We start from the raw sequence: 24,422 nt of genomic DNA on the forward strand, positions 1-24,422 counted from the left end.
GAGGACTTTCTTCCTCTTGGCCTCGCGCCGTTGGTAAAGGAAACCTTCCTTCTCTTCGGGGCAGAGCTGAAAAAGCTCAGATACCCTGGCAATCATAGCGTGGAAAGCCCCAATCTCGTCGGTCGGGGAGGCCCAGGCTGGAGGCGATGGGAGCTCCGTCCCGTCGTCACCCCGTCGTCATCCGTACCCGTCGTGGCCATGTCCGTTCCCGTGTCATCCCCAGGTACGGGGGACATGGGCAAAGGCTGAGCAGGCAGCGAGGGCTGAAAAGGCGGGGCTGGATGGGTCCGTCTTCTCTAGTTTGGGGGACTTCCCGACGGGCCTGGCTCTGGCTCCTCCGTCGGGCCTAGTTCCGGCTCCTATGCCGGTGGTAGGGGCAATCTCGTCCTTATCGCCGAACAGAAGAATTGTATTGCCAACAAAATGGCCGCCGAGTTGTCCTGCGGCTCCGGAAGCGACAGTTGACTAGGAACCTCGCCGGCACTGCCGTCGCTCTCGTCGTCCCCTTCGTCGGATCCCTCCCGTGGGACCGGGCCTCTTCGATGCCCTCGTCGAGGCCCTCCAAGACTTCAGCCAGTTCCTCCTCGGAGGCTGTGTCCGTGTCCAAAATGGCCACCGACCCCCCCTCTCTTTTCCCGTCGGGGTCTTCACAGGGGTCTTCTCGATGGGCCTGAAAGAGGCTTCCCTCCGCGGTGGCAGGGAAACTCTGGGCCCCGAGGTCGCCTCCACTGGTGTAGCCTCCTCAGGCTGCGCCAGGTCCGCCGCAACTTCCTCGATAGAGGGCTTGGCCAGGTGAATCAAGGCCTTCACCACCTTCTGCGGGCCTGTGGTGTTCACCTGGGGGGGGGGTCACCGCCTCGGTCCCCCTCGGCTGGATCCTTTGAGATCGACCAGGGCCACTCCAGGAGCTTTGACGGGTTCTCTGCCTTACTCTTCCCTGAGCCAGAGTGTTGGCTCATGGTTGATGGCGCTGGAGAGGATGCGCCCTGCCTGGCAGCCGAGGAGTCCGACCGTGCGGCGCTCCCGGTGCCCGCAGACTCACGGCACTTTGCCTTCTGTTGGGCCCTCGTCGCCGGGGGGCCCTCACAGGACTTAGAAGACCGCTCAGATGACTTCTTATCACCTGACGGGCTCCTTCCTTCCAGCCAGTTGGAGAGACGAACCGCAAAACGCACAGTCCTTCTCCACGTGCGTCTTGTCCTCATGAAGACTGTAGAGACATTTCGAGTGCTCGTCCTCGAACACATTCTGCAGCTGGCATCCAGGGCAAACCCTGAACAGCTTTCCGGGCGTCGAGCTTCCTTTCTCCTGGGCCATGACCGGGTAGGCCGCAGAAACTTCTGGACTCCTCCAAGAAGCGTAACTCGACGAAAACTTCATCCTTGAGGGGCGTAGAAAATCCGAAACGGGTCCCCGTTGATCGGATGTAGACACGGTGGAGCTTGAGGCTCTATTTGACTGACAAATGAGAAAATCTCTTTGAAAAGGCGCGAAAACGCAGCAAAAAGCTCGAGAGCTAAACACGAGGACTCCCAACACTTGAGTGTGCAGTAAAAATCTGAGGCTGGCTGCCAGGGGAGGGGTTTAGGGAGAGGGCAGTCATTGGCTGGGGGCAGTATGACCCAGAGATCAGTGATTGGTCACTACTAAGAAAGAGATCAGAAACGAAACTGATACTGATTTTTTCTTTACCAAGGATTCCCAGTCTGACGACAGGGAATATTCATGAGCATGTGAATCCATGCCAGACCCCATGCTGGAGAAGTACATATAACCAAAACAGGCAGAGCCATAGCGCAACATAAGTAACCAACTCACCTCACACAAACAGGTTGCAAAGCAATGACTGGCCGACCCAGGACTCCTCCCTGGAATCCCAATCGATGCAGTAGAACCTCGTGAAGGTATGGACAGACATCCACATGGAAGCCCTGCAAATGTCCAAAAGGGCAACACAGCACCGGAACGCTGTAGTATAAGCCACAGCCCTTGCCGAGAGTGCTCTTTGCCATGCCTGGAAGAGGCCTGTTGCCATTCAATGACAATGTGAAATAAACACGGATAACGAACACTCACCTGGTATCCACGGGAACGTCACTCAGCCTGTTCTGACCTCTTACGACCTCGAACCCTTCCCTGGAGTCTACTCGACTGGAGACTGGGTCTGAAACACAGGATTGGTAGAGTTTAACTCCCTATTGTCACTGTGTGGTTGAACCCCTTCTTCCCGGGGTCCAACCCTTCACTTTGATCCACAGCTCACCTTGTTTTCTTGGAAAGTGTGCTCTCCGTCCGGCTTTCAGCACAGGGGCGCGTTGAGTGATGCAGGCTCGTTGCTGCCTAGTTACTTCACTGGCAAGAGTCCGACAGGGAAGTATAATAAGCCTTTTCAACAGTCGTCCGGGCATGGCTATGTGCTGCTGAGATGAGTAGCGCTGAAGTTGAGTGAGAGCGCGATGCGACCCTTTCGTATTTGTATTGAACCGAGTTATTTTTCTGTGTCTTTTAGGTGCCGCAACGTTTTCAGCGTGGATGCCAGTTATGAAGAAGAAATGCGGTGAGTAAGCGCGGTATGCGGTGCCTCTAGATGTTTCCATGCTAACCTGGAGTGTCTTTTCCCTCTTGCAGATGGATGAGAAGTTCTGGAGACAGAGTTCCCCCAGAGCGGCTGGGATTCAGCTAAGCATTTGAAGCTCTTACAGTCTTTAAAAATAAGCGAAGATTTGCTGAATGCTTACTAATGCCTTTTTTCTGTTCTTTTCCCTTTTCCTTAGGAAGCGGCGTGCCGGGATGGGAATGACACCACCGAAGATGCCCGCAGAACAGAAGAAGCGATGAATGATGGGCAGAAGCGCCGCAAGGTAAGGCTGTTCCTAACAGTGTTCTTGTTCTTGTAGGAGCTGAGCGCAGAAGAAAGATGCAGGCCTACTGGAGACCGATCCGAACACAGCTAGTGTCACGCTGAAGGTGCAGAAAACACAAAGCATGTTTCTCAACCTGGGCGTGGCTTAAATAGTCTCTGGGTATCCCAGGTGTCTCTTGGCTGAACCACACCCAAAAGACTAGACTGCACATGCAGTTCTGGGAACCGAAATATGTGGGGGCATCCATCTTGTCCCCATCAAAGCACTACAAGTCCAATCCCCAATGTTATCCTATGGGAGTAAGTGAGTCTGGTGCCACAAGCGCCAAGTCTGACTCCAAGTGGGTCTTTGGAGGGATGGAGAGGCCCTTGAGGGCCATGTAGGTGATTGTGGCCTGGCTCCGGCCCGACATCTTGGAGGGCTGGGGACATGAGGGGCAGGAATCATGACAACCATCTTGCAATGGAAAATTATGAAAGGGTGGTGTGGCCTTGCAGGAAGGCCCGAAAGCCATAAAAAATTGTGATGATTTGCTGAAGTCTTTAGTGCAAGCCACATAAAACCTGAGTCCTCGGGCCACATCCAGAGAATGCAAGGAGCGTTCAGCAGGAGAGGAGGGAGACCCAAAGAACACCGGCAGAATGGTTAATTAAGGTGGAACAAAGGAACATTCAGCATGAAGGAAAGGTTAGTGCGAAGGACCACCTTGGACTGATGAAGTCAAGTAGGAAGGCTTGCAGTAAAGATCCTATAGTTCGCCTATCCATCTGGCAGAAATATTTGCAACTGGGAAAGCAGTCTTTCAGGAGAGAAACTTAAAGAGGCTATGTACAGAGGCTCGCAAGGAGGACCCATCAGCTTGGAGAGGACTAGGTTGAGTTCCAAGGCTAGAGCAGGAGTGCAGACGGGAGGGAAAAAGCGAAACAGGCCTTTAAGAATTCCTTGACCAAACAGACCAAAGAGAAGGCGTACCTGGGGAACACAGGGCGAAATCGCTGCAAAGTGCACCTTGATTGGAAGAGTGCTAAACCAGCACTGGTCAAAGACGGGAGGCATGGTAAGAAATCCGGTGATTGTATGCGAAACAGGTCGAGATGTTGACCTGGACACCAGATGGCGAAGCATTTCCACTTGTTCATGTTGCAGAACAGCGTAGATGGTGCCTGGGCCATGGCTCAGATATCCAGGCAGTTGAGAGGTAGAGGTATGTTTGCAAACTCTAAGGCTGCAGAAGCCAGGCCATAAAGTTGAGGGATGCTGGATTGTGGTTTAACAGCGTGTTCTGAGGTGGAATTAAGTAGGACTTTGCAACATTCACAGAGAAACCTAGTGACGCCAAGCAGTGGATCATCTCTTTTGTATGCAGAGTCACTGGTGGAAGCTATGTGGCCCACACGGTATCTGGACTTTGCATCTAATACCTTTCCAGCAAATGCATTTGCATCAAAGAAAATATGCATCGAATGCATGTTTTAGGTGGTAAAGGGTTAATTTTTATTGTGGTGGATTATAAAGGGTTAAAAAACGGTAAAAAAAATAAAAATCAAATGCATTTGATGCATATTTTTGCGATGCAAAATAATTTGATGGAAATACATTTGATGTAAAAAATTAAATTAAGTCCATAAACCGGCCCGCACCAGTCAGTCCGGAAATGGGCAGACGTGAATCCCTGAAACGATGGGGGTGGGCTGCAAATGAAGCAAGACATTTGAACACCCATGGCACCGATTCTAGTCCGACGGGAAGGCCTTGAAATGGTAGTGTTTTCCTGCAACCTTAAAGTGAAGAAAACATCTGTCGCTGATGAATTGGGATTTGGAGGTATGCGTCCATGTCTAGAGGGAAGAGGAAAAACTCTTGCAGCTGGTCCAAGATATGTTGGAGCATGATCATGCGAAAGGTACGAGACCTGAGAAATGTGTTGAGCCTGCGCAGATCTAATATAAGGTTCCAACATCCAGATTTCTCCTTTAGCAAAATGTATCTGGAATACATGTCGGTGCCTTGCAGGTGAACTGGGACGAGTTTGCTCCCTTTGCAAGGAAGGGCTGCATCTCCTGCAGCAGCAGTGGTAGGTGTTTTTCTGCCTTTGGAACATGAGGGACGGATGGAAGAGGCCCAATGAACTGCAGAGTGTGCTATGCCAAAAGATGGATAAACACCCATTTGTCGGAAGTGATGGACTCCCACAGCGTAACAAAGTTCATAAGATGCCCCCTACTGTGGTGTAGAAGTGAGGGTTAATGGTCTGTGCCAGAGCCTAGTCAGGTTTGTTTTGATACTTTGCTTCTGGCCGAACAATTGCGTTGATGCTTGCTCCCACGATAGGCCTGTGATCTTCCTTTGTAACGTTCTTGGGCGTTTCCAGAGTGCGACATCTGTGGACAATGGGAGGATCTGCAATCCCTCGAAGTTCTGGAAAATCGGACAGTGCCTAATGAACTAGAGGTTGCGTCATTGTCGGCCTTGATGGCTTGGATGATCTCATACACTTTCTTGTTGAACAGGGCTGGTCCACCACCTTGGCACTTCAGGCCAGGAGTAGGTGGCCTGAAGTAATACAGCTCAGTTTCCCATCTGGTGGAATCCCGCGTTTGCGATGTCCACAGCAATGGAAATGGCAAGATCTTTTGCTGCCTTTCTTTCCCATAGAAGCGTAAGTGTGTCCTCACGCTTGTCATCCAGTGGCAAGTCGAACACTTGGCCCAGCTTAAATCAGATCTCCTGGCCGCAGCGGGCAGGGTTGCCACCTTCATAGTGGTAGCGGCTGTGGAAATGACACTTTTACCAAAGGTGCACAGCTGTTTGCCAACCCTTCTTCCATTGTATGGTACCTCCAGACAAAGAAGTGAAAGATTTTCACTGCAGCCGCTGATACAACAGTCCGGCTGGGCTCAAGCAATCTTTCTTAGATCGTGTTGAGAAAGGATTCCTCATCACGAGCAGGCAGTCTTCCCAAATATCATCCAGTACAGGGATGGCCACTACAGATTTTCTGGTAGACTCCCGCCTTTGATAAAGGAAACCCGCCTTCTGGCTCCCCGGGAGAAGATCGAATAGTTTCACTGCCTGAGACAAGAGCGTGTGAAAAGAACCAATATCATCAGGAGGGGAGTCTCTTTAAGGTAGATCCGCCGACTCTTCCTCACCAAGTCATCACACTCGTCAGTTGAGTTGTGTGTGGAGAGCCAACAGTAGGCTAGTCAGACATCAGTGTTGGTATCAGTGAGATGGCTGGCGTGGGAAGGACTGGAACCAGAGAGGGCTGTTCAGATGGTGGCGGAGGAACTATGCCTTCCACAGGAGTGGAAAAGATATCCATACATACACCCAAGCGTGAAGGAGTAGGACTTGAACTGTTCTTGAAGGGGTTTCTGATTGAACAGGTGTCCGATTGGGACCTGCAGTGGAAGGGAGTTCCAGCTATACCAGCATATGCTTAGTAGGTCTCCTAGTAGATGCCAATACAGCTCGTTGGGGTGGCATGTTCGCAGGCTGGGGCATACCGCCATTCTCATTGAACTCAAAAACCCTTCAATGTCCATGTCAGGCTCAACCCCTTTATTTAACAGTTCTTCAGGGGCAAGGGATGCGGGGGGCATAGCAGATGGCACATATGGGGCCAGTAAGATGTGGTGCTGCGCAAGAGTCGGCATATGAAGGCACGACAGTGCCGACTGATTCTTGTTTCCCTGCAACGTGTCTCGGAACCGTAGATTAAGACCAAAGCCTTAGAGGCAGACGAGATGCTTGTCGACTGGATGGATCTGGTCATTGAGCAGGTGGTAGTTGTCGACTGAATTGATTTGGTCGTCGACGAGACGGTTGTCGTCGCTGAAGTGAACTTGCGTCGTCAAGGACGATGGCATGGGTGGGTCAGTCATCGCCAAAGAGTGTTAAATCTCAGAAGTAGAGTGCTTTGTTGCAGGGGACACTCTGGATGCCGTAGCAGTCAGAGGTCACTGAATCTGTGGATGAGAAAGTCAACAAAGTTGATGATGGAGCAACCCGAACATGCAACCCATGTCCCTTTTTCTTTTTCCTCCCACAGGAATATTCTTCATGGGACCTCAACCTCTTCAACGAGGGAGTGCACTCAAGGGGTCTGCTGTGCCTTAACTGCGGACAGAGTCAGAGCCCCGGCACTGTCATCCAACTAAGCCTAACCTCCTGTGGCGTTCCTTCCGGGTCTTGAACGACTGACAGGTGGTGCAGTTATTCAAATCATGGTCCGGATACATACAATAGAGACATTCCTCATGAAGATCCTTTGACGTACACGCTCCTTGGGTGACAATTTGAGAAGGCCTTGAGCAGACTTTTCCTTCAGAGTGTCTGCCGTGATCTCAATGGACTCTTGATGGCCTCAACGGATGGTAGCAGGGCACTAACCTCTGAGGCGACAGAATGGGCCAGTGTCCACACCAGCCAACAAGGAGACGCAGCAGGACCAAATGATGAAGGACTCTTGAAGCGATAATGAAGTAGATAAAATAGAGTTTGGACAGAGATTTTTCAGGACTTCCAATAATTAACATGCAGTACATAATCTGATGATGGCCTCCAGGGGTGGAGCTAACAAAGAACTGTAATTGCTTGTGGGCAATATGAACCAGAATGACTAATAGTAACCACAAAAGTGATGGGTGGAAGGTTTTGAATGAATCTGAACCACGGGCATAGCTCTGGGCAACTTTCCACACTACAATTCTTTAGCCCGTCTGCGCCATTGGAAAAGGGGTCCAGCCAAATGCAAATAAGTCAGGGACTGCCACCAATGGTAGCAGCCCTGTCTGAACTGATAGGCTCTGCACAGAAACGTAAGCAACACCAGACATGTTTCAGCCTTGTTTTGCCTCCTCAGTAAGATGCAGAAGGGATGTGATCAAGCAGTTTGTGCCGACTGCCCTTACTGGGTTAGGACCAAGCCTGATTAGCATGTGGTTTTCCCCCTTTTGTAATGGCTTTGTAGGTGAAGAAAAATGGTCTGGGGGGTTGCCCAGAGAAATGACAGAGGTTAAGATTTATTCTAAACCTTCCAGCCATCCCCTTTTGTTTGGCTTTAATCACCCCGAGTGGGACCGGTATACCCAGACGTGGGTCCTGTGCCTCCTGAGCCCAGAGACCGAAGCTACTCCTCACTGATGAGGCCCAATGAGGCTGAAACATGTTTGGGGATGCTTGTGGTCTTTGTGCAGGTGGGATGTGACCAAGCACTTCGGGCTGGACTGCCCCTACTGAGGTATGACCAAGCCCGATTTGCATGTTTTTTTCCCCCTAGTATAATGGCTAGGCAGGCGATTAACGATTGTTTGGAGGGTTGCCCAGAGCAATGCCAGAGATTAAGATTTATTGTAAACCTTCCAGCCATCACCCTTTTGTTTTGCCAGAATGACTAATAGAGAACTAAAGTGACGATCAGTTTAAAACATTTAAATGTTAACTGCTTTAATGATACCGAGGATTCCCAGCCCGAAAACGGGGTATATTCAAACACCATGTGAATCTATGAAAGATGCTATGCTGGAGAAGATTGTTTTTCTTGCAGCTCTCCCAGCACACACACTTCCGCTGGACAGCTAATGGGCATTTCCCAGAGGAGCATCATTGAGTTCCAGCCAAGTTATGGGACTGCTGACGTAAAAAGAACTGACTTTAAAATATAGACGTGGTATGTTGCACAGTGTGCAGATATCAATATGAACAAAAACGGAAGCAGGTGTGGCACACCCCAGAGGCCATTTTAAGATTTCATATTTAGTCATAGCTTTGGGATGCTCTACTTGCTGAGCTCTGTGAAGTTGTTTGGTATGTTTTAATGAGTAATGAACATGTGGAATGTTTGTGGGTGAATATTGTTGCCAGCAGTAGCTGAAGGCAGTGCTGCTAAGCAGAGCAAGGTCAGTGGTGTATGGGTAGGATGCACATGCACCATTTATGTTTCTTTTTTGTGCGTTTCATTATCTGTTACTAAATGAAAACATCTTTTTCACTTAGTCGAAAACAAAAAAGGTTGCTTTAGAAAGGCTGCTCTAAGTGGTCTTAATAAAGCGACCAGTCAAGGCCCTGGGCGCAGACAAGTGACGCACACATGGCTGTGGCAAGTAGCATCCCAAGTAAGAGTTTGGTTGCATTTTGTTTGTCTGTGTAGCGGACAGGGGGAATGTTTGTGATGGGAAAAGGGTGTGGGGGGTGTACGGAGCGATGGGTAACCGAGGGGTTCTATGTGTCCGTATCCGTGTGGAAGAGTTTGCGGGGGAATGCTTTAGGTGGTGAAGGGAGGAACACGCAGGAAAGGGTGGGGCAGGCAAGGGATCGGATTCCTGGGGTTTTGAGGGTGAAACCCCCACCAGAAGGGTTATATTTTTACAATTGATGGTCACACAAAATCGGACAAATTAAACTTTGTTTAGTCTTCAATATACAGAAATATCATAGCTATCAAAATTCCAGCTATTACAACCGTTGGCCAAAATGTACCTTTCGCTCTCAAGAATGGAGCCGGTCTTTAAATCTAGAGAAGCTAAGGGAAGAACTAGAATTAGCAATGGCCATTAGTTTTAAAGGGTTCTTTTCCAAAATTGCACCCAGGTCTCCCTGCCACATCAAAAACAGTCCCGGTTTACCAATGAAAACTGGTCCTGACCTGTGTATGACCACGTCTCGGTGCTGGCCCACTCTGTAGATCCGGTCGCAAGCTTGGTCCTCCAAGGCAGGGTTCCTAGGAAAGAGTACATTTAAATCAATTATTTCAATACTCTGTTCAGGGATAAGAAGATTTCGTACACATCTAGGTAAACGCTATGCATACATTGAGCAAGGTTAATAACCATAGTTAACTAGTTTGTGGTTGCCAAGAAATGCACTAAAATCTGGACTAGGCTGGACCATTAACTAACTTGTGGGAAAAAAAATGCAAAATTCTTTTGGAGCCATTACCAAAACCATACATACATAACCAATTTACTATACCTACGAGATGCGAAAGAAACCCTGTTAAAACTAGACCATGATCATAAAAACAAACATTCTGTTCAAAACGTACAACTGAAGTTGAAGCATGCCTTTGTATTAGTAAGTTTAACGGGCCTAAAACAAATCTTGGACTTGGCCCCTCCGCTAGAGAACCATCAACTGGAAACACTTGGCCTGGTATACTAGGAACTTCATCTGCCCTGTTGCAGTGTGAAACCTGGGAATTCTAACGGACAAATAACTCACTCATCCCTCAAATAACAAATTCCCTTGATCTCATTTCTGCAAAGGAGGACGCCAACAAGGCTGCTTCAGCCGTTCACTTTCCCTCAGGTTTGATTGGTAAATGTCTTTGTTAGCAAAGTGTGCCGAATCCGCGGATGCCTTTGCTTCTCCCCTGGGGTGAGGGGGGTGAATGACAGGGGTGGGGGAGGAGACCTTTCCCATGGGGCCAGGGGGGTGCACTGAGGGAGGATCATATGGGAAGGAAGCCCCTTATGGGATTTGGGGACGACCATTCTCAGAACGTGGTATGCCCCCGCTTCAATACACCCAATCCCTTCTCCAATGCCAAAACCACCTCCAGCCTTTCTAAAAAGAGCTGTGTTCTGTCGTCACGTCAGTCAAACTAATATACTTGACAAAACTAAAATACCAGAGAATACAATGCATGTTACATATGGATTTAAAAACCACCAGTGGGTGGGGTGGGGTGTGGTGGTGGGGGAAGGGGTGGGGTACGGGGGACTCACTCTAGAAAGCCAGAGTGAGCGGTCTAGCTTCTCACGGTATGCAATTGGCCCAAAGCAATACAATCATCCGGCCCAGAGTTAAAAGGCAGCTCAGCTGGAACGCTAAGAGATACCTATCCTCTGAGAAGGAACTGCAGGAGCCATGCACCAGACGAGCAGACAAGAGCCGAAAGGGAAGCCGTGAACAGAGAAAGAGAAACCCAATCGTGGCGGAAATACTACACAGGCTTCTACCTAGTCAAACCTCTGGGCGCTTCAGGCCCCGGCAAAACACCTGAGAGAGAGGTCACATTGTTGGGAAGTGAGCGGCAGACACCACCGGTTACCCGAACTCTACCGGAGCCTCAAGAAAGGATGCAGCTGCTCAGTAAACACTGCGACATACACGGAAGACAGGTACGCAGGTTACCCAAGAGGTGCTAGAGGTCCGGGGAAGCAAGGGAGCGAAAGTAGAAGCTGGAAAGGGAAGGTCTGGAACCCTGAGAAGAGATTGTGAGTCTGGGACCTGCACCCATATGAAAGTTAAAATATAAGATTCTGGGACACTGAGAATAACCAAGATAGAGAAAGAAGAATCATACACTTGACAGGAGAGTGAACCAAGCAGATAAGATCATGAATTGCAAGTCTGGGACCCACACCAATATGAGAAGCCGAGAATAAGAGGGTATGGGACCCGGATTGTAAAAGAAGCAAACAAGGAAGAATTGCATGCTTGGCAGGAGAGTAAGTTAAGCAGACACAATGCTACATTGAGCGTCTGGGATGAGTAAAGAAAAATAAGAGGGTCTGGGACCCTGTGAGAGAAAGTTCATGAGAGGACAGTTGCTTGGCAGGAAAGTAAACCAAGCCGTTCACAGCATTGCAAGTCTGGGACCCCGCACCTCCATGCGAGTTCAAGAACCCTGCAATTGTGAAAGACTAATTAGAAGGAATCCTACACTTGCTAGGAAAGTGTGCCAAGTTGGTGGGATAAAGAACTGTGAATCCGAGAATCATATCCTTGTGAATGACCCAGTGACATCTACCTAAAAGGATACAGGGACCAGAAGCCCAAAAGGAAGGAAAGTAGAATAAGAATAGGTCTAGGGGAAAGGAGTACAACCCTAGCCTTGGACTCTCATATTTGTGAACGTTGTTTATTTCATCAGTTTTGATTATCTTTAGAGACTGGGAACTTTACTGTTGGTTGGAACTGCCATTAACATTTTATTATGGGAAGAGATCATCCTTGCACAGTTAATTAGTAATAACTAAGTTATTAGTTTTGGGGACAGAAGTATGCTATTGAGACATGACAGTGATGGACCTTTTGGTTTTGGACATCTTACAATTTCACTAGTTTTCTTTGAGGCGGGGAATCCCCTCAGCTTTAGGGACAGAAGCATTTTTCAAACCCTTTCTTGATAAAGAAAAGTGTGTACCCAAATATATGCCACCATTGTGTACGAGCCTTAGTTCTGCATCTTTACACAAGGTGTCCACCAAAGTAGAACAAAACACACTCAATTGGTAACTGTTAGGGAGAGGTTTGTACATCCCCCTGGAAGAGGCTGTACAAGCATCTAACAAAAAAGTGGGGGCCAAGGGCACCCAACCTAAAAACGTAAAGCAAACCTCTATAGAGGAGGTAGCTGCGGCAGAGCATTCAGGCTGAAATTCCCGTGAGCAGAATCTCTGTCACTTCTGGTTGACACTGGTGGCGAAGAGATCCACTTGTGGGGTCCCCCAAAGGGAGAATATCTCCACGAGAACTTCTTGAGCCAGCTCCCACTCATGAGAGACTGCTCTGCCTGCTCAGAGCGTCCGCCGCCTTGTTTTAGTCTCCGGCCAGATACTGCCGAGATCGAAATGTCCTGCTGGATGGCCCAGAACCAGAGCTGCATCGGCTCTCTGCACAGAGGGAGTGACCCTGCCCCTCCCCCCCCTTTTAGTTGAGGTAGTCCATGGCCTCTGTGTTGTCCGTCAGAATCAGGACATTCTTCCCCCGCACAGTCGGCAGAAAAGCCTTCAGGGCTAGCCTGACGGCCCTCAGCTACAACAGATTGATACAGAGTCTGGACTCCGACGGAGGCCAACGACCGCTGACTGTCAACTCTTTGGCATGAGCTCCCCATCCCGTGAGGGATGCATCCGTAATGATCGTTACCTCCGGCCAAGGTAGCCAAAATGGTGCACCCCGCATCAGATTGCCTTCGACGGCCCACCACAGAAGATCCTGGCCGACCGAGGGCGGCACCTGAACGGGATCAGACATACTGCCGGAGGACTGAGACCACTGCATCTTGAGAGCCCACTGCAGAGCGCTCATCCGCAGCCTGGCCTCTGGCAACAGTAGAATGCAGGAGGCCGAGCAACCTCAAGAACTAACGCTGGGCATGTTGAAACTTGTTCACCATCTGCAGAATGTGATGAGCCCTCACCTGGGGAGGCGAACACTATCCCAGGGATGAGTCGAGCACTGCTCCGATGTACTGGAGCCGCTGGGTCGGTGTCAAGTGGGACTTTAAGCTGAGGGAGAAGCACAGCTTGTGAAGGGGGTGGCAGGTGACTGACAGATGATCCAGGACTTGCTCGGGAGAGCGCACCCTGATCAACCAATCGTCCAGGTAGGGGTAGACGTGAATCCCCCTTTCCTGAGATACGCTGCCACCACCACCATGAGCTTGGTGAAGACCCTCGGGCGGAGGTCAATCCGAACAGCAGGACCCAAAACTGAAAATGCTTGTCGCCAACCGCGAACCTCCGGTACTTCTTGTGCTTGGGATGAACCGGCACATGAAAGTAATCATCCTTGAGGTCGAGAGACACCAACCAGTCCTGGAGTTGAAGGGCCTGGAGGACTTGAGAGAGAGAGAGAGAGAGAGAGTAACCATCTTGAACTTGTCCTTCCTGAGGAGCTTGGTCAAACCATGCAAGTCCATGATGGGTCTCAATCCCCCCGTCTTTTTTCGGGATCAAAAAATATGGGGAATACCATCCCTTGTTCCTCTCCGCTACAGGCACCAGTTCTATGGCGCCTTTCTCCAACAGGGATTTGATTTCCTGCGCAAGGAGCGGATCCGGACTCTTCGAAGAGAGCTTCCCAGGTGGATTGTCTTGAGGCCTCTGCCGGAAAGGAAGTCAGTACACGTGGGCTATGATCTCCAGAACCCACACATCTGAAGTAATGGCACGTCATTCTACAAGATGCTGCGCCAGCCTTCCCCCCAACCGGCGAACCATGGACATGGTCTCATGACTGAGCTGAAGCGGCTGTGGCAGTGCCTGAGGGCAAAGAGGCAACTGCCCGAACGGCCTTGGCACCTCGAGTACCTTGTTTTCCACCTCTGGTACTCCTACGTTGGCCCCTTTGACTGGCAGCCCCCCCACCCCTCGATCTACCACAGGTAGAGTAGTATCGTAAGTAACCTCCCCTTCAATGTTGTCCCCTAGGATGAAAAGGCGGAGGTTGACGGACTGCAGCGCTCAACGACTTCGCTGCAGCTTTGGAGGTCTGCAACCTCTCAAGGCTCTCGTCAGGCTTGCTGCCAAAAAGATGTTCACCATCAAAGGGCATGTTGAGAAGCCGGGCTTGTACATCCGGAGCAAACCCTGACTTCCACAACCACGCAAATCTGCGCATCACGGTGCTCGCCGCCATGGACCGGCTGACACAATCTGCCACGTCCAGACCCGATTGAACGGATTCACACATGGCATCCTTGCCATCCTGTACAAGGGCAAGAAAGCCATCCCGTTCCTCCCCTTCGGAAATATGTTCAGCTGCCAAAAATACACAATTCCACAGAGTGTGAGTGAAACGTGCTAAGGCACACACGTAGTTGGCTGCCTTCAAAGCCATAACCCCTGAAGAAAATACTTTCTTCGCCCCCCCCGTCAAAACGTTTGTCGTCCCTATCAGGAGGGATGGTAGGGTATGACGCCTGCTTAGCTGGGGCCATAGCCGCCTGCACCACCAAACTCTCCGGGGTAGGGTGCATGGACAAGTAGCCGGGGTCGCCACTGGCTGGACGGTACTTTTTCGGCAACGACTTACCCACTGCCGGGAGACTCTCCGGAGCAGCCAAAGCCGCCGCCGCCCTTCTTTGCAAGGACATAAGAAATGGCAGTACCGGGTCAGTTGGTGGACCTTGGTCCAAGATATCCGTCAGGTCATCCTGCAGAAAATCCACTGGTGGCGCAGACGACCAAGTACTCCGTCACCCTCGACATGAGACGCCGGTATGAAAACTTGTTGTGCGTGCCAGGCTCAGGCCTACCAAACTCAGCCTCCGGAGAGGTGTCCAGACCACTGGCGTCGTGCAAAGACTGACGCAGGTCTTCCATCTGGCTATGACCAGACAATAGTTCATCAGGAACCAAACCTTCATCAGACCCTTCATCCACCTCAGAGATGTAATCCAGAGGCTGGAACAAATCCCTGGATGAGGGCACAGAAAAAGGCACAAACACATTTTTCAAATTTGGCCAGGGCCTTACTCAGGGTTTCGGGCACCTACGATAAATCCTCCTCAAAAGGTGTCGACGGCGTCAACGACTTCCTCGGAGGCAGAGCCTCGAGGCAGTCCCTCGATGGACATGGCGCCAATGTCTTCTTAGAAGACCTCACAGGCTCTGACTGTCCCGATGGATGTCGAGGAACGGGACCTGGAGCGGGCATGGCTGGAGCGATACACCTTGTTCGATCGGGACCTAGACGGCTCCCTATGATCGCGCCGACTGCCCGAACCCGAAGGTGTGCGAGCGGTGGCCCTAGCGCGTTCCTTGCCGGCTTCTCTCAAAGGCGCAGATGGAACGGAGCCCTGCGATTTGAAAATCACCATCATCACCTTGCGAAAGGCGTCCCATTCCGCAGGAGATTAATGCTTGTTGGGACAAGCTACCCGCCGTCTGGCGGAGTCCTCGGACGAGGAAGGCGACCGGTGCCAGCACTTCCGTGAGTGCTCAGAAGAGGCAGAGGAATGGCGGGAACCACTCTGGGACCGAGACCCCCCCCCCTAGACCTACGCCGACGCAGAGTCTCGCCCCTCGAATCGTCAGTCGAAAGCCCAGCGGATCTCGACTTATGGGGTTTGGAAACCCTACCGACCGTCAACTTCTTCCGCTCCCGCAAGGCCTTCGAAAGTCAAAGACTGGCAATTGTTACTATCATCAGTGGTGTGGTCCTCGCAGAGGCACCACAGGCAGACGTCGTGTGGGTCCGTAAGCGACATCTTGGAACCACAGCCGTGGCACTTCTTGATGCCCGACCGCAGGGTAGAAGAAGTCAGACATGATCACAAGAACAAAGAACCAATTCAATCAAGTGAAGAACCGAGGCGCGACGAGATCTCCGAAGCGAACACGTTCGCAGAAAAAACGGAATTGAGGCTACAGGCGTCGTGCGTCCTACTCGTAACATCCGGTGATATCAGCTCGAGGGAGCGTATCGAAGTCATCGACGCTGTAAATTTTTCAGACGCAGCACCGCTGTGGTGATTACCTGTCATAGATGTGGAATACGTTGCAGGACACAATCCCCTTGAAAGTATCTGTAGTATACTCTGGAGCCCCAGAGGGACCGGTTCTATTGCCCATTTCAGCATCATGGGCTGTTCTGGTCTCATCACGGGGGGAATGCAGGGGCACTGGTCTTGGAATTCCCGAGTGTCCCTGCTAGATGACGTCGAGCACCCATTTGTCCGTGGAGATGTTGCGCCACATGTCAACAAATATAGATAGCCGGCCTCCCACTGTGATGCTGAAGAGTGGCTCAGGTTCTGGGCCTGGTCAGGCTTCCTTCTACACCTTGGGGGCTTGCCGTAGGTGTTGCTGGGTACCTCCTCTATAGGCCTGGGAAAGGCCTCTATACACCGCCTGAGTAGTGGAGCAGGAGGGCTGACGGTAGGACGGTCTGAGCACCATGGACGTTGAGGAGACTTTCCCTTTCTGGGAGAAAAAGGGTCTACCTCCTCTGCTGTAGTGTTCCCAGACAGCGTGCCGTCTCAGTGTCCGTCTTGATGGCAAGAAGATACTCGTCCACTGCCTTGTCGAAAAGGTTATCCCCAAAGGGCATGTTGTCCACCATGGCCTGGACATCCTGACTAAAATGTTGAGGCCGTCAGCCAACCTTGATGTAGGCCGATCCTGTTGCCCATGTGCGGTAAGCCGGAGTCAGCAATATCCAGTGCAACAGTAATGGCGTGGTCGGATGCCACTTCCTCCTCCTGAAAGACGGCCATGGCCTTGTTAGGCAGAATCCTGTGCAGTGCCCTTAGGGACCCCTACACACAATTAAGACCACAGGTGGCAATACAAATTTACCTTTGGTACAAGCCTGTACTACTAAGTTATAGTGGTAGCAGTAGCGGATCAGCCAGGCTCATCTCAAGAGTATATGAGCAGTAGCAGAGATTACACAAAGGGACCACAATTACTGTGACTCAAGCAAACACTGACTCAAGGTTTCAGGTAAAAAATAGAAGTACATTTATTTTTAAACCGTCAGTTATAAACACAACACCTCTATTAAACTTTAAACAAAACCACACATTAAATAAACTACAACTAACCAATTCACTTTGTACAGTACGTCTCAAGGTAAGTACCCTCTGTTTGAATGAACCGGTGTTATGAACAAAACACGATACCGCGGATGCGGTTGCGATCACTTTTTGACAGTTCATCTACTCAATAAACGCGTATCCGTGACATGAAATGCTACCGGGGCAAAAGCACACTTAGCACCTGTGATACCCAGAGGGCGTTGGAGGCAAAAACCACAGGCAATATTTAGGTGAGGCAGACAGTATCGAGAAACACTCAGAAACAGGAGTTCTAAAGTCAAAGGGTCGGAGCCAGGTTTACGTGGCCAGAGACCTGTGCCGAAGATCACACCGCAAGACAGTTCACGATTCAGAGTAGCCCAAAAGTACTTGGATATTGTCAATGTTCGGAAGCAAAAGTTATAAGAAGGAGGGAAGACAAGGACGAGCCTTGAGGATGAAGAAAAGGGATTCAACCAGTTTCCTCGAGTAGAACACAGTACCTTATTTCCACGAAGCAGCTGGTGCCCTAGCAGTTGTTCCTGTTGGTTTCCAGCAGACCCAGGATTCCTGGAGCTTCATTGTGAAGGAGGACGTTTGAAGGGGGTCTGCACCACAGGGATGAAGCCGGCAGTAGCGACAATGAAAAAGGTGTGCTCCTTAAAAACAGGAGAGGCTCAGCAGGTGGCTATCCGGACCACTACAGCAGTGTGCAGCGATTTCGACCATGGCGGAGATCTCTGGCTGAAGAACATGAGCTGGTTATCCCCACCAGGTTCAAGGGAAGAAGACTCCGGACTGGATCTCCTCTTAGTCGTCGAAGGGTAGATAGCTCAGGACTGCAGCAGGGCTTCAACGGGACGGGGTAGTTGCAGCAGCCGTCGTTCTCTCTGCTTCTCTTCGGTTCCTTGTAGTTCCAGAGGCGACTGACTTCTAGCCTAAGAGACCTGCCTTTTATGCGCAAAACCCCCATTCACACAGCCTGGCTGTCAATCACGCAGCAGGGGGGTTGTCCAGCCGGGACAACCACCTCAGCCAATCATGGCAAAGTGCGACTTGGGTTTCATAGGATATCCTGTGCAGGGGGCGACTACACCCCTACCCCACATTCAGTCTACCTAGACACCCAGGCGCCAAGAGGAGGGCTTCCCTGCAGAAGCACGCCAAAAGACGGTGAACAAAGGCGGCGAACCTAGTTTGCCGCGCAAAGTAAAACACAAGAAGGACTTTAACAAAGAGAAATGGCGAATAAACCCAACCGGAGCCAAAAGGAAGACAATTTGGTCAAGCAGGTTTATGTTCGAGGCTAATATAATAGCCAAGAACAGTACCACGTTTATCTAATATAATCGCGGTAGAAGAGTTGGGGTAGATACCACTGCCACCAGCCAAGTCTAAATGTTAAAAGAGCGAAACAATGCTCAGGGAGGTACAGACAGAAAAGGGGTACAGATTAGCCCTTTCCAGTACTCCATGTAAGATGGGGTGTACTGGTCTGTGGTAAAAATGACTATGTAAAGTAAATGGCAACTTTACCTTTCTCTGGGGGACAGTAGTCAGCCCCAGCTAAATGGAGTCAGAGGGAAGTCTTAAAGACAACCCTGCGTTGCTACACTAAAGGTGCTGTGTAACCCGTATAAGAACAGGGGCACCTGGAGTGGTGTGCTCCAGTGCCCAAGATCACACAATGAGTAAAAACACATAGGCCAAAACACATGCAAGAGTGGAAAAAGGATGTACACTCTTACCAGGTGGAAAAAAAACTCCAGAAATCCAGCAAAGCTGCTGGGGGACTCACTAGGTGAGGGAAACTAGCCCTAGAAGGAGAATTCTCCCTAACAGGCCTCCACCTTCTTGTCCTCTGGCGGGAAATCTAGGCTGGGCCCCAAATAGTACCACAGCTCTGTCGTACAGTGCAAGGATGGCTAGGGCGTTGGCGGTCTTAACTGTAGGCGCTGCAGTGGAGGTGGTGGTGATGAGCTTGCCAGCCACATCCAGCTTCCTTCCCTGCAGGTTAGGCGGGACTGAGCATGAGGATTAAGGATTCAACAACCTCTTCCTCGCAGCAGATGGCCTTTTAGGCATCTAGGAGCCGTATCCGGTACCATATACATTTCTCCAGCCCCTCCCTTTTTGTAGGTGCAAAGGGCTTCTGCATCACCAGCAGCCCACCCTTTCACATATCATCCAGAAGTGGGACCGAGACCACTGCTTTTCTGGAGGATTCATGGTGATGGAAAAGGAATACTTCCTCCTTTTCCTCTGGTACCAGGTTGAAGAGCTTGGCAGCTTGGGAAATCATAGCCTGGAAAGAGCCCACTTCATCGGGTGGAGAGTCCCTAGATGGTAGGACCACATCCGGCAGCTCACTGTCTGCAGGGACGTAGTCAAACTCACCTGTACCATGGACATCTGTATCCAGGTTGGTGTCTGTACCAGTGTTCGTCCTGTGAGGGCCAACTCCTCCACGCTAGAGGGCTGTGGAACAGGAGGTGGCTGTGGGATCGTAGGCAAAGGAGTTGTGGCGCCAGGTCGGGCCAAGGGTCATGGAGGACAGGCCACATGAGCCGGTCCCGGAGCCACAGGGAGGCCAGGAGCCACAGGCGGCAGTCGCTGCTGAATCTCAGACTAGAGTGTGGAGAGTTGACAAAATGTCCAAAGAAACATCTCTTGAAAATGGATCTCTGAGCCTGTATTGATAAATGCGACTGTGGGCTCGTAGGGTGAGCAGGCTGAGCGGTTGTGCAGGCCACGGGTCTGGCTGTGAAGCAGGCCAGCACCACCTTCCATAGGACGTGAGCCCGATTTATCTACGACTTCATCCTCCTCTTCCTCCTTCAACACAACAGTAGCAGCTGAGAATGGGGCTGGAGACACAATCCTAGGAGGCCCCACAGAGGCGTCAGGTAGTTGAGGGGCCCTTGTGGGCTTTGGGAGAAAACAGATCTAGGGGTGGCTCACTGTGCTGGAACCTCTTGGAAAGGTACCTAGCACAGGCACACCTAGAGAAGGTACTGCGGGCAGAACAGACCCAGCTAGAGGCAATGCTACCTTTGAGATAGCCCTAGTGACTGTCGAGATGGTGCCTGCAATCAACGTCAAGCCTGTCAACGTGACAAAACCCGGTACCTCCAGCCTGACTGAGTATTGACCAATGAAGATGATTTCGGCAACGGCCATGGTGTCATTGACGAGGAAGACTTCAGTCATCGATTATGCTGCCGTTTCCTTTGAACAAGGATTCAACCATGAAGTGGACGATTTCCAGTCCTCTGAGGATGGGGTTCCCTTCATGCCCATCGTCGATTCAGACAGACACTGCGGGCACAGTGCTGGTTGACGAGGAAGTCGCTGCATGTGACAACTTCAACTTTTTGGTACCTTCCACTTGCAAGGGTCCTTAAAGGATCTCTACCTCTTGCCAGAGGGAGTATACTCTTTAGACCTGTTAGCCCTGGTAGAGAACCATGACTGTGCACAGAAGCAGAGTGAGAGGCCTTACCCTTCTCTAGCTGCGAGACTAGTCTCCGATGGCGATCCTTCCTCATCCTAGTGGAGAAAGACTGGTAGAGGACCCATCGTGGTCCGGGTGCAGGAAGTAGATGCATTTCTGGTGGCGGTCCTCGACGAAGGCATTTGCCTGACCGCATCTTGTAGAGGCCTTGAAGAGGCTCCTCTGTCTCCGACATGACACATGAATAAGGCCCAAAACTCAGTCTGCGGCCTCACGCGACGTAACAGAAAAATCTGAATATGGCAAGGGGTGGAGCTAAGCAGGACGAGTGTCATTGGTTGTGGCAGTATGACCCAAAGTGACAGAAATAGGTTATACAAGCGACGATGGCGTTTTTTTTGCTTAAAGCTAAACTGCTTTATTTTTTACTGAGGATTCCCAGAATGACGACTGGGAATATTCCTAGCATGTGAATCCATGCAAAGCCATATTGCTGGAGAATAAAAGCCCTGATCTTGGCATCCTCTTAAAAATGGACAGAGCCACCAGATACCCCCTTCACCGTGCCCACTTGAAGACCCAATTTGGCAAGGGCCTACAGAAATTCCATCACTGAGGACAGGCAGTGGCGGCTGGTGATTTAACTGGGGTCGGGGTGTAACAATTTCTCCCAGATATGCCATAATGACAGAGTGTAGTGAGGCAGCCCAAACCATTCAAGGGGAGGTTTGGGGGCTTGGTTAACCCTCTTAAAAAAAAATTTAAATAATGGTTTAAAACTGTGCATTTTAGAGCACTTTAGAAAAATTGGGTAAAAAGCCTAACAGTTTGCAATTGGTTTTGTAGGGTAACTCGTGATTGCCCACAATATGTGCCAGTAGAACAAGTTACTTTCTTACCTGGTAACGTTCTTTCGATGGGATGTTACTCCGACGTATTCCACATCTATGACAGTAATCACCACAGCTGTGCTGCCTCGGAAAAAAAATTCGGCATAGGCGTCCTGCGTCGATGACGTCGTTACGCTGTCCTCGTGGGCCTCCGTCGAGGGTCGACGTCACCGGATGTTACATCTAGGACGCACGGTGCCCGTAGCCACAGTTGTACTTTTTTCCCCAGAACGTCTGGCACTAATCTTCTGCCAGCATGACTACAGAAAGCCTTGCGGAAACGTAAGCTGCAATCGCATAAGAAATTCTGTAGAGGGGCAGGCTGGGAGGGTGCGATGTGGAATATGTTGGAGGAACATCCCATCAAAAGAATGTTACCAGGCAAGAAAGTAACTTGTTCTTTGAGGGGATTGTGTCCTCCGACATATTCCACATCTATGACAGACTCCCAAAGTAGTACCAACGTATGGAGGTGGGAAAAGAATGTCGAATTTTAGAATGCCCAATCAAATTGCAGAATAGAGGACCGCCTTACCAAAGTCCAAATCTTGCCCATGGATAGAATCCAGGGAGTAGTGGTTTACAAAAGTATGGACAGAGCCCCATGTGGCTGCTTCACAAATATTACGAATGGGAACACCCATATGCAAAGCAGTAGAGGCAGCCACACCCCTAGTAGAGTGAGCTCGTAAGCCTACCGGAGGGTCCTTACCCGGCAAACGGTAACATTCAGAGATCATCAAAATGATCTATCTGGACAAGGTCTGCTTAGTAACAGCTTAACCTAAACGCCTTCTAGACTATCCTATAAATAGCGGATCGTCCACTCTGACCCGGGACATCCGTGAGAGATAGAAGCTCAAAGCTCTCCTCGGATCCAACCTACGGAGCCTCTCCTCTTCCTTACCAGGATGCAGAGGAGGATAGAACGCTGGAAGAATCATCTTCTGGCTCAATATGAAATTCCGACAACCTTCGGAAGAAAAGAAGGACGAACCCTAAGGACAACCCTGTCCTTATGGAACACCGTGAAAGGTGGCTTGGCGGATAGTGCTTGCAACTCACTCACTCTGCGAGCGGAAGTAAACGCAACCAAAAAGACAGTCTTAAAGGTCAACAGTCTCAAAGGACAAGAATGTAAGGGCTCAAACGGAGCTCCCATTAGGAATTTCAGGACCAACTTCAAATCCCATCCCGGCACCTGGAACGGGGAAAACACATTAGTTAGTCCTTTTAGAAACTGAGAAATCAAAGGAATCTTAAAATAAGAACACTCCTCAGACTAACGCTTAAATATGGACAGCGCCGCCAGGTAACCCTTAATGGTACCCACTTGCAGGCCCCTGTGGGATAAGGAAAGCAAAAAAGACAGAACAACAGGAATCGAACACTGAAAAGGATCCACATTCGGAACCCTGCATCAGTCGTAGAACTTTCTCCAACGGCAATGGTACAGGGATTTTGTTGCTGGCCTTCTGGCCGAAAGCAACACGATCAAGTCTTCAGGGAGGTCCCAATCCTTGTACCACAACCTTTCAGAAACCAGGCATGAAGGTTGAGAGACTTGACCTCTAGATGGAGAACCCGACCCCCCTCTCATGAGAGCAGATCGTCTCGGTAGGGAAGACGGCGTGGAGGGCAGATGGACATGTCCAGAAGGTCCGGGTACCAGGCTCTCCTGGCCCTTGCCGGAGTAATGAGGATCATTCGGCAACCGAACCTCTAACCTCTGCAACACTTGCGGAATGGCGGGGACTGGAGGAAATGTGTACAGCAGTGGGAAGGACCGGCTACTCTTAGAGGAAATTCCCTCAAGCAGAATCTTTCGCACTTCTGGTTGACAATGGTGCCAAAAAGATCCACTTGTGGGGTCACCCCCAAAGGGCGAAGATCTCCAAAAGAACTTCCTGAGCCAGCTCACACTCCTGAGAGACAGTGCTCTGTCTACTGAGGTCGTCTGCCGCTGCGTTTTCGTCTCCGACCAGATGAACCGCAGAGATCGAAATTTCCTGCTGGATGGCCCAGAACCAGAGCTGCATCGCCTCTGCACAGTGGGAGCGACCCTGCACCCCCCTTTTGTTGAGGTAGTGCATTGCCACTGTATTGTCCGTCAGAATCAGGACATTCTTCCCCCCGCACAGATGACTGTCAACTCGTTGGCATGAGCTCCCCATCCCGTGAGGGATGCGTCCGTCACGATCGTCACCTCCGGCCAGGGCTGCCAAAATGGTGCTCCCTTCATCAGATTGCCTTCGTCGGCCTACCACAGAAGATCCTGGGCGACCGAAGGCGGCACCTGAACGGGATCAGACATCCTGCCGGAGGACTGCAACCACTGCATCTTGAGAGCCCACTAAAGAGATCTCATCCGCAGCCTGGCCTCTGGCACCAATAGAATGCAGGATGCCATGAGGCCGAGCAACCTAAAGAACACGAACGCCGGGAGACTCTGGGCCTGTTGAAACTTGTTCACCATCTACAGAATGTGATGAGCCCTCACCTGGGGAGGCGAACACTGCCCCAGGGATGCGTCGAGCACTGCTCCAATGTACTGGAGCTGCTGGGTAGGTGTCAAGTGGGACTTCTTTAAGTTGAGGGAGAAGCCCAGATTGTGAAGGGAGTGGCAGGTGATGGACAGATGATCCAGGACTTGCTCGGGAGAGCGCGCCCTGATCAACCAATCATCCAGGTAGGGGGTAAACGTGAATCCCCACTTTCCTGAGATACGCTGCCACCACCACCATTAGCTTGGTGAAGACCCTCGGGCGGAGGTCAATCCGAACAGCAGGACCCGAAACTGAAAATGCGAGTCGCCAACCGCGAACCTCAGGTACTTCCTGTGCTTGGGATGAATCGGCACATGAAAGTAAGAATCCTTGAGGTCGAGACACACCAACCAGTCCTGAAGTTGAAGGGCCTTAGAGTGTAACCATCTTGAACTTGCCCTTCCTGAGGAG

The 24,422-nt window shown here is 50.7% G+C and overlaps 1 protein-coding gene across 3 annotated transcripts in view; it reads right to left on the reverse strand.

Annotated features, from left to right (window-relative positions):
- The window catches only part of TTF2 (transcription termination factor 2), a 1,006,608-nt gene that overhangs the window by 10,460 nt on the left and 971,726 nt on the right, over window positions 1-24,422 (reverse strand). For all 3 annotated transcript variants that reach the window (XM_069635774.1, XM_069635772.1, XM_069635773.1), the window contains one exon: window positions 9,514-9,588. In XM_069635774.1, the coding sequence (XP_069491875.1) occupies window positions 9,514-9,588 (75 nt within the window). The remainder of the gene's footprint in view (window positions 1-9,513; window positions 9,589-24,422) is intronic.

The sequence above is a fragment of the Ambystoma mexicanum genome, chromosome 7p, assembly GCF_040938575.1.
Source record: "Ambystoma mexicanum isolate Mex_15411 chromosome 7p, UKY_AmexF1_1, whole genome shotgun sequence".
NCBI lineage: Eukaryota > Metazoa > Chordata > Amphibia > Caudata > Ambystomatidae > Ambystoma > Ambystoma mexicanum.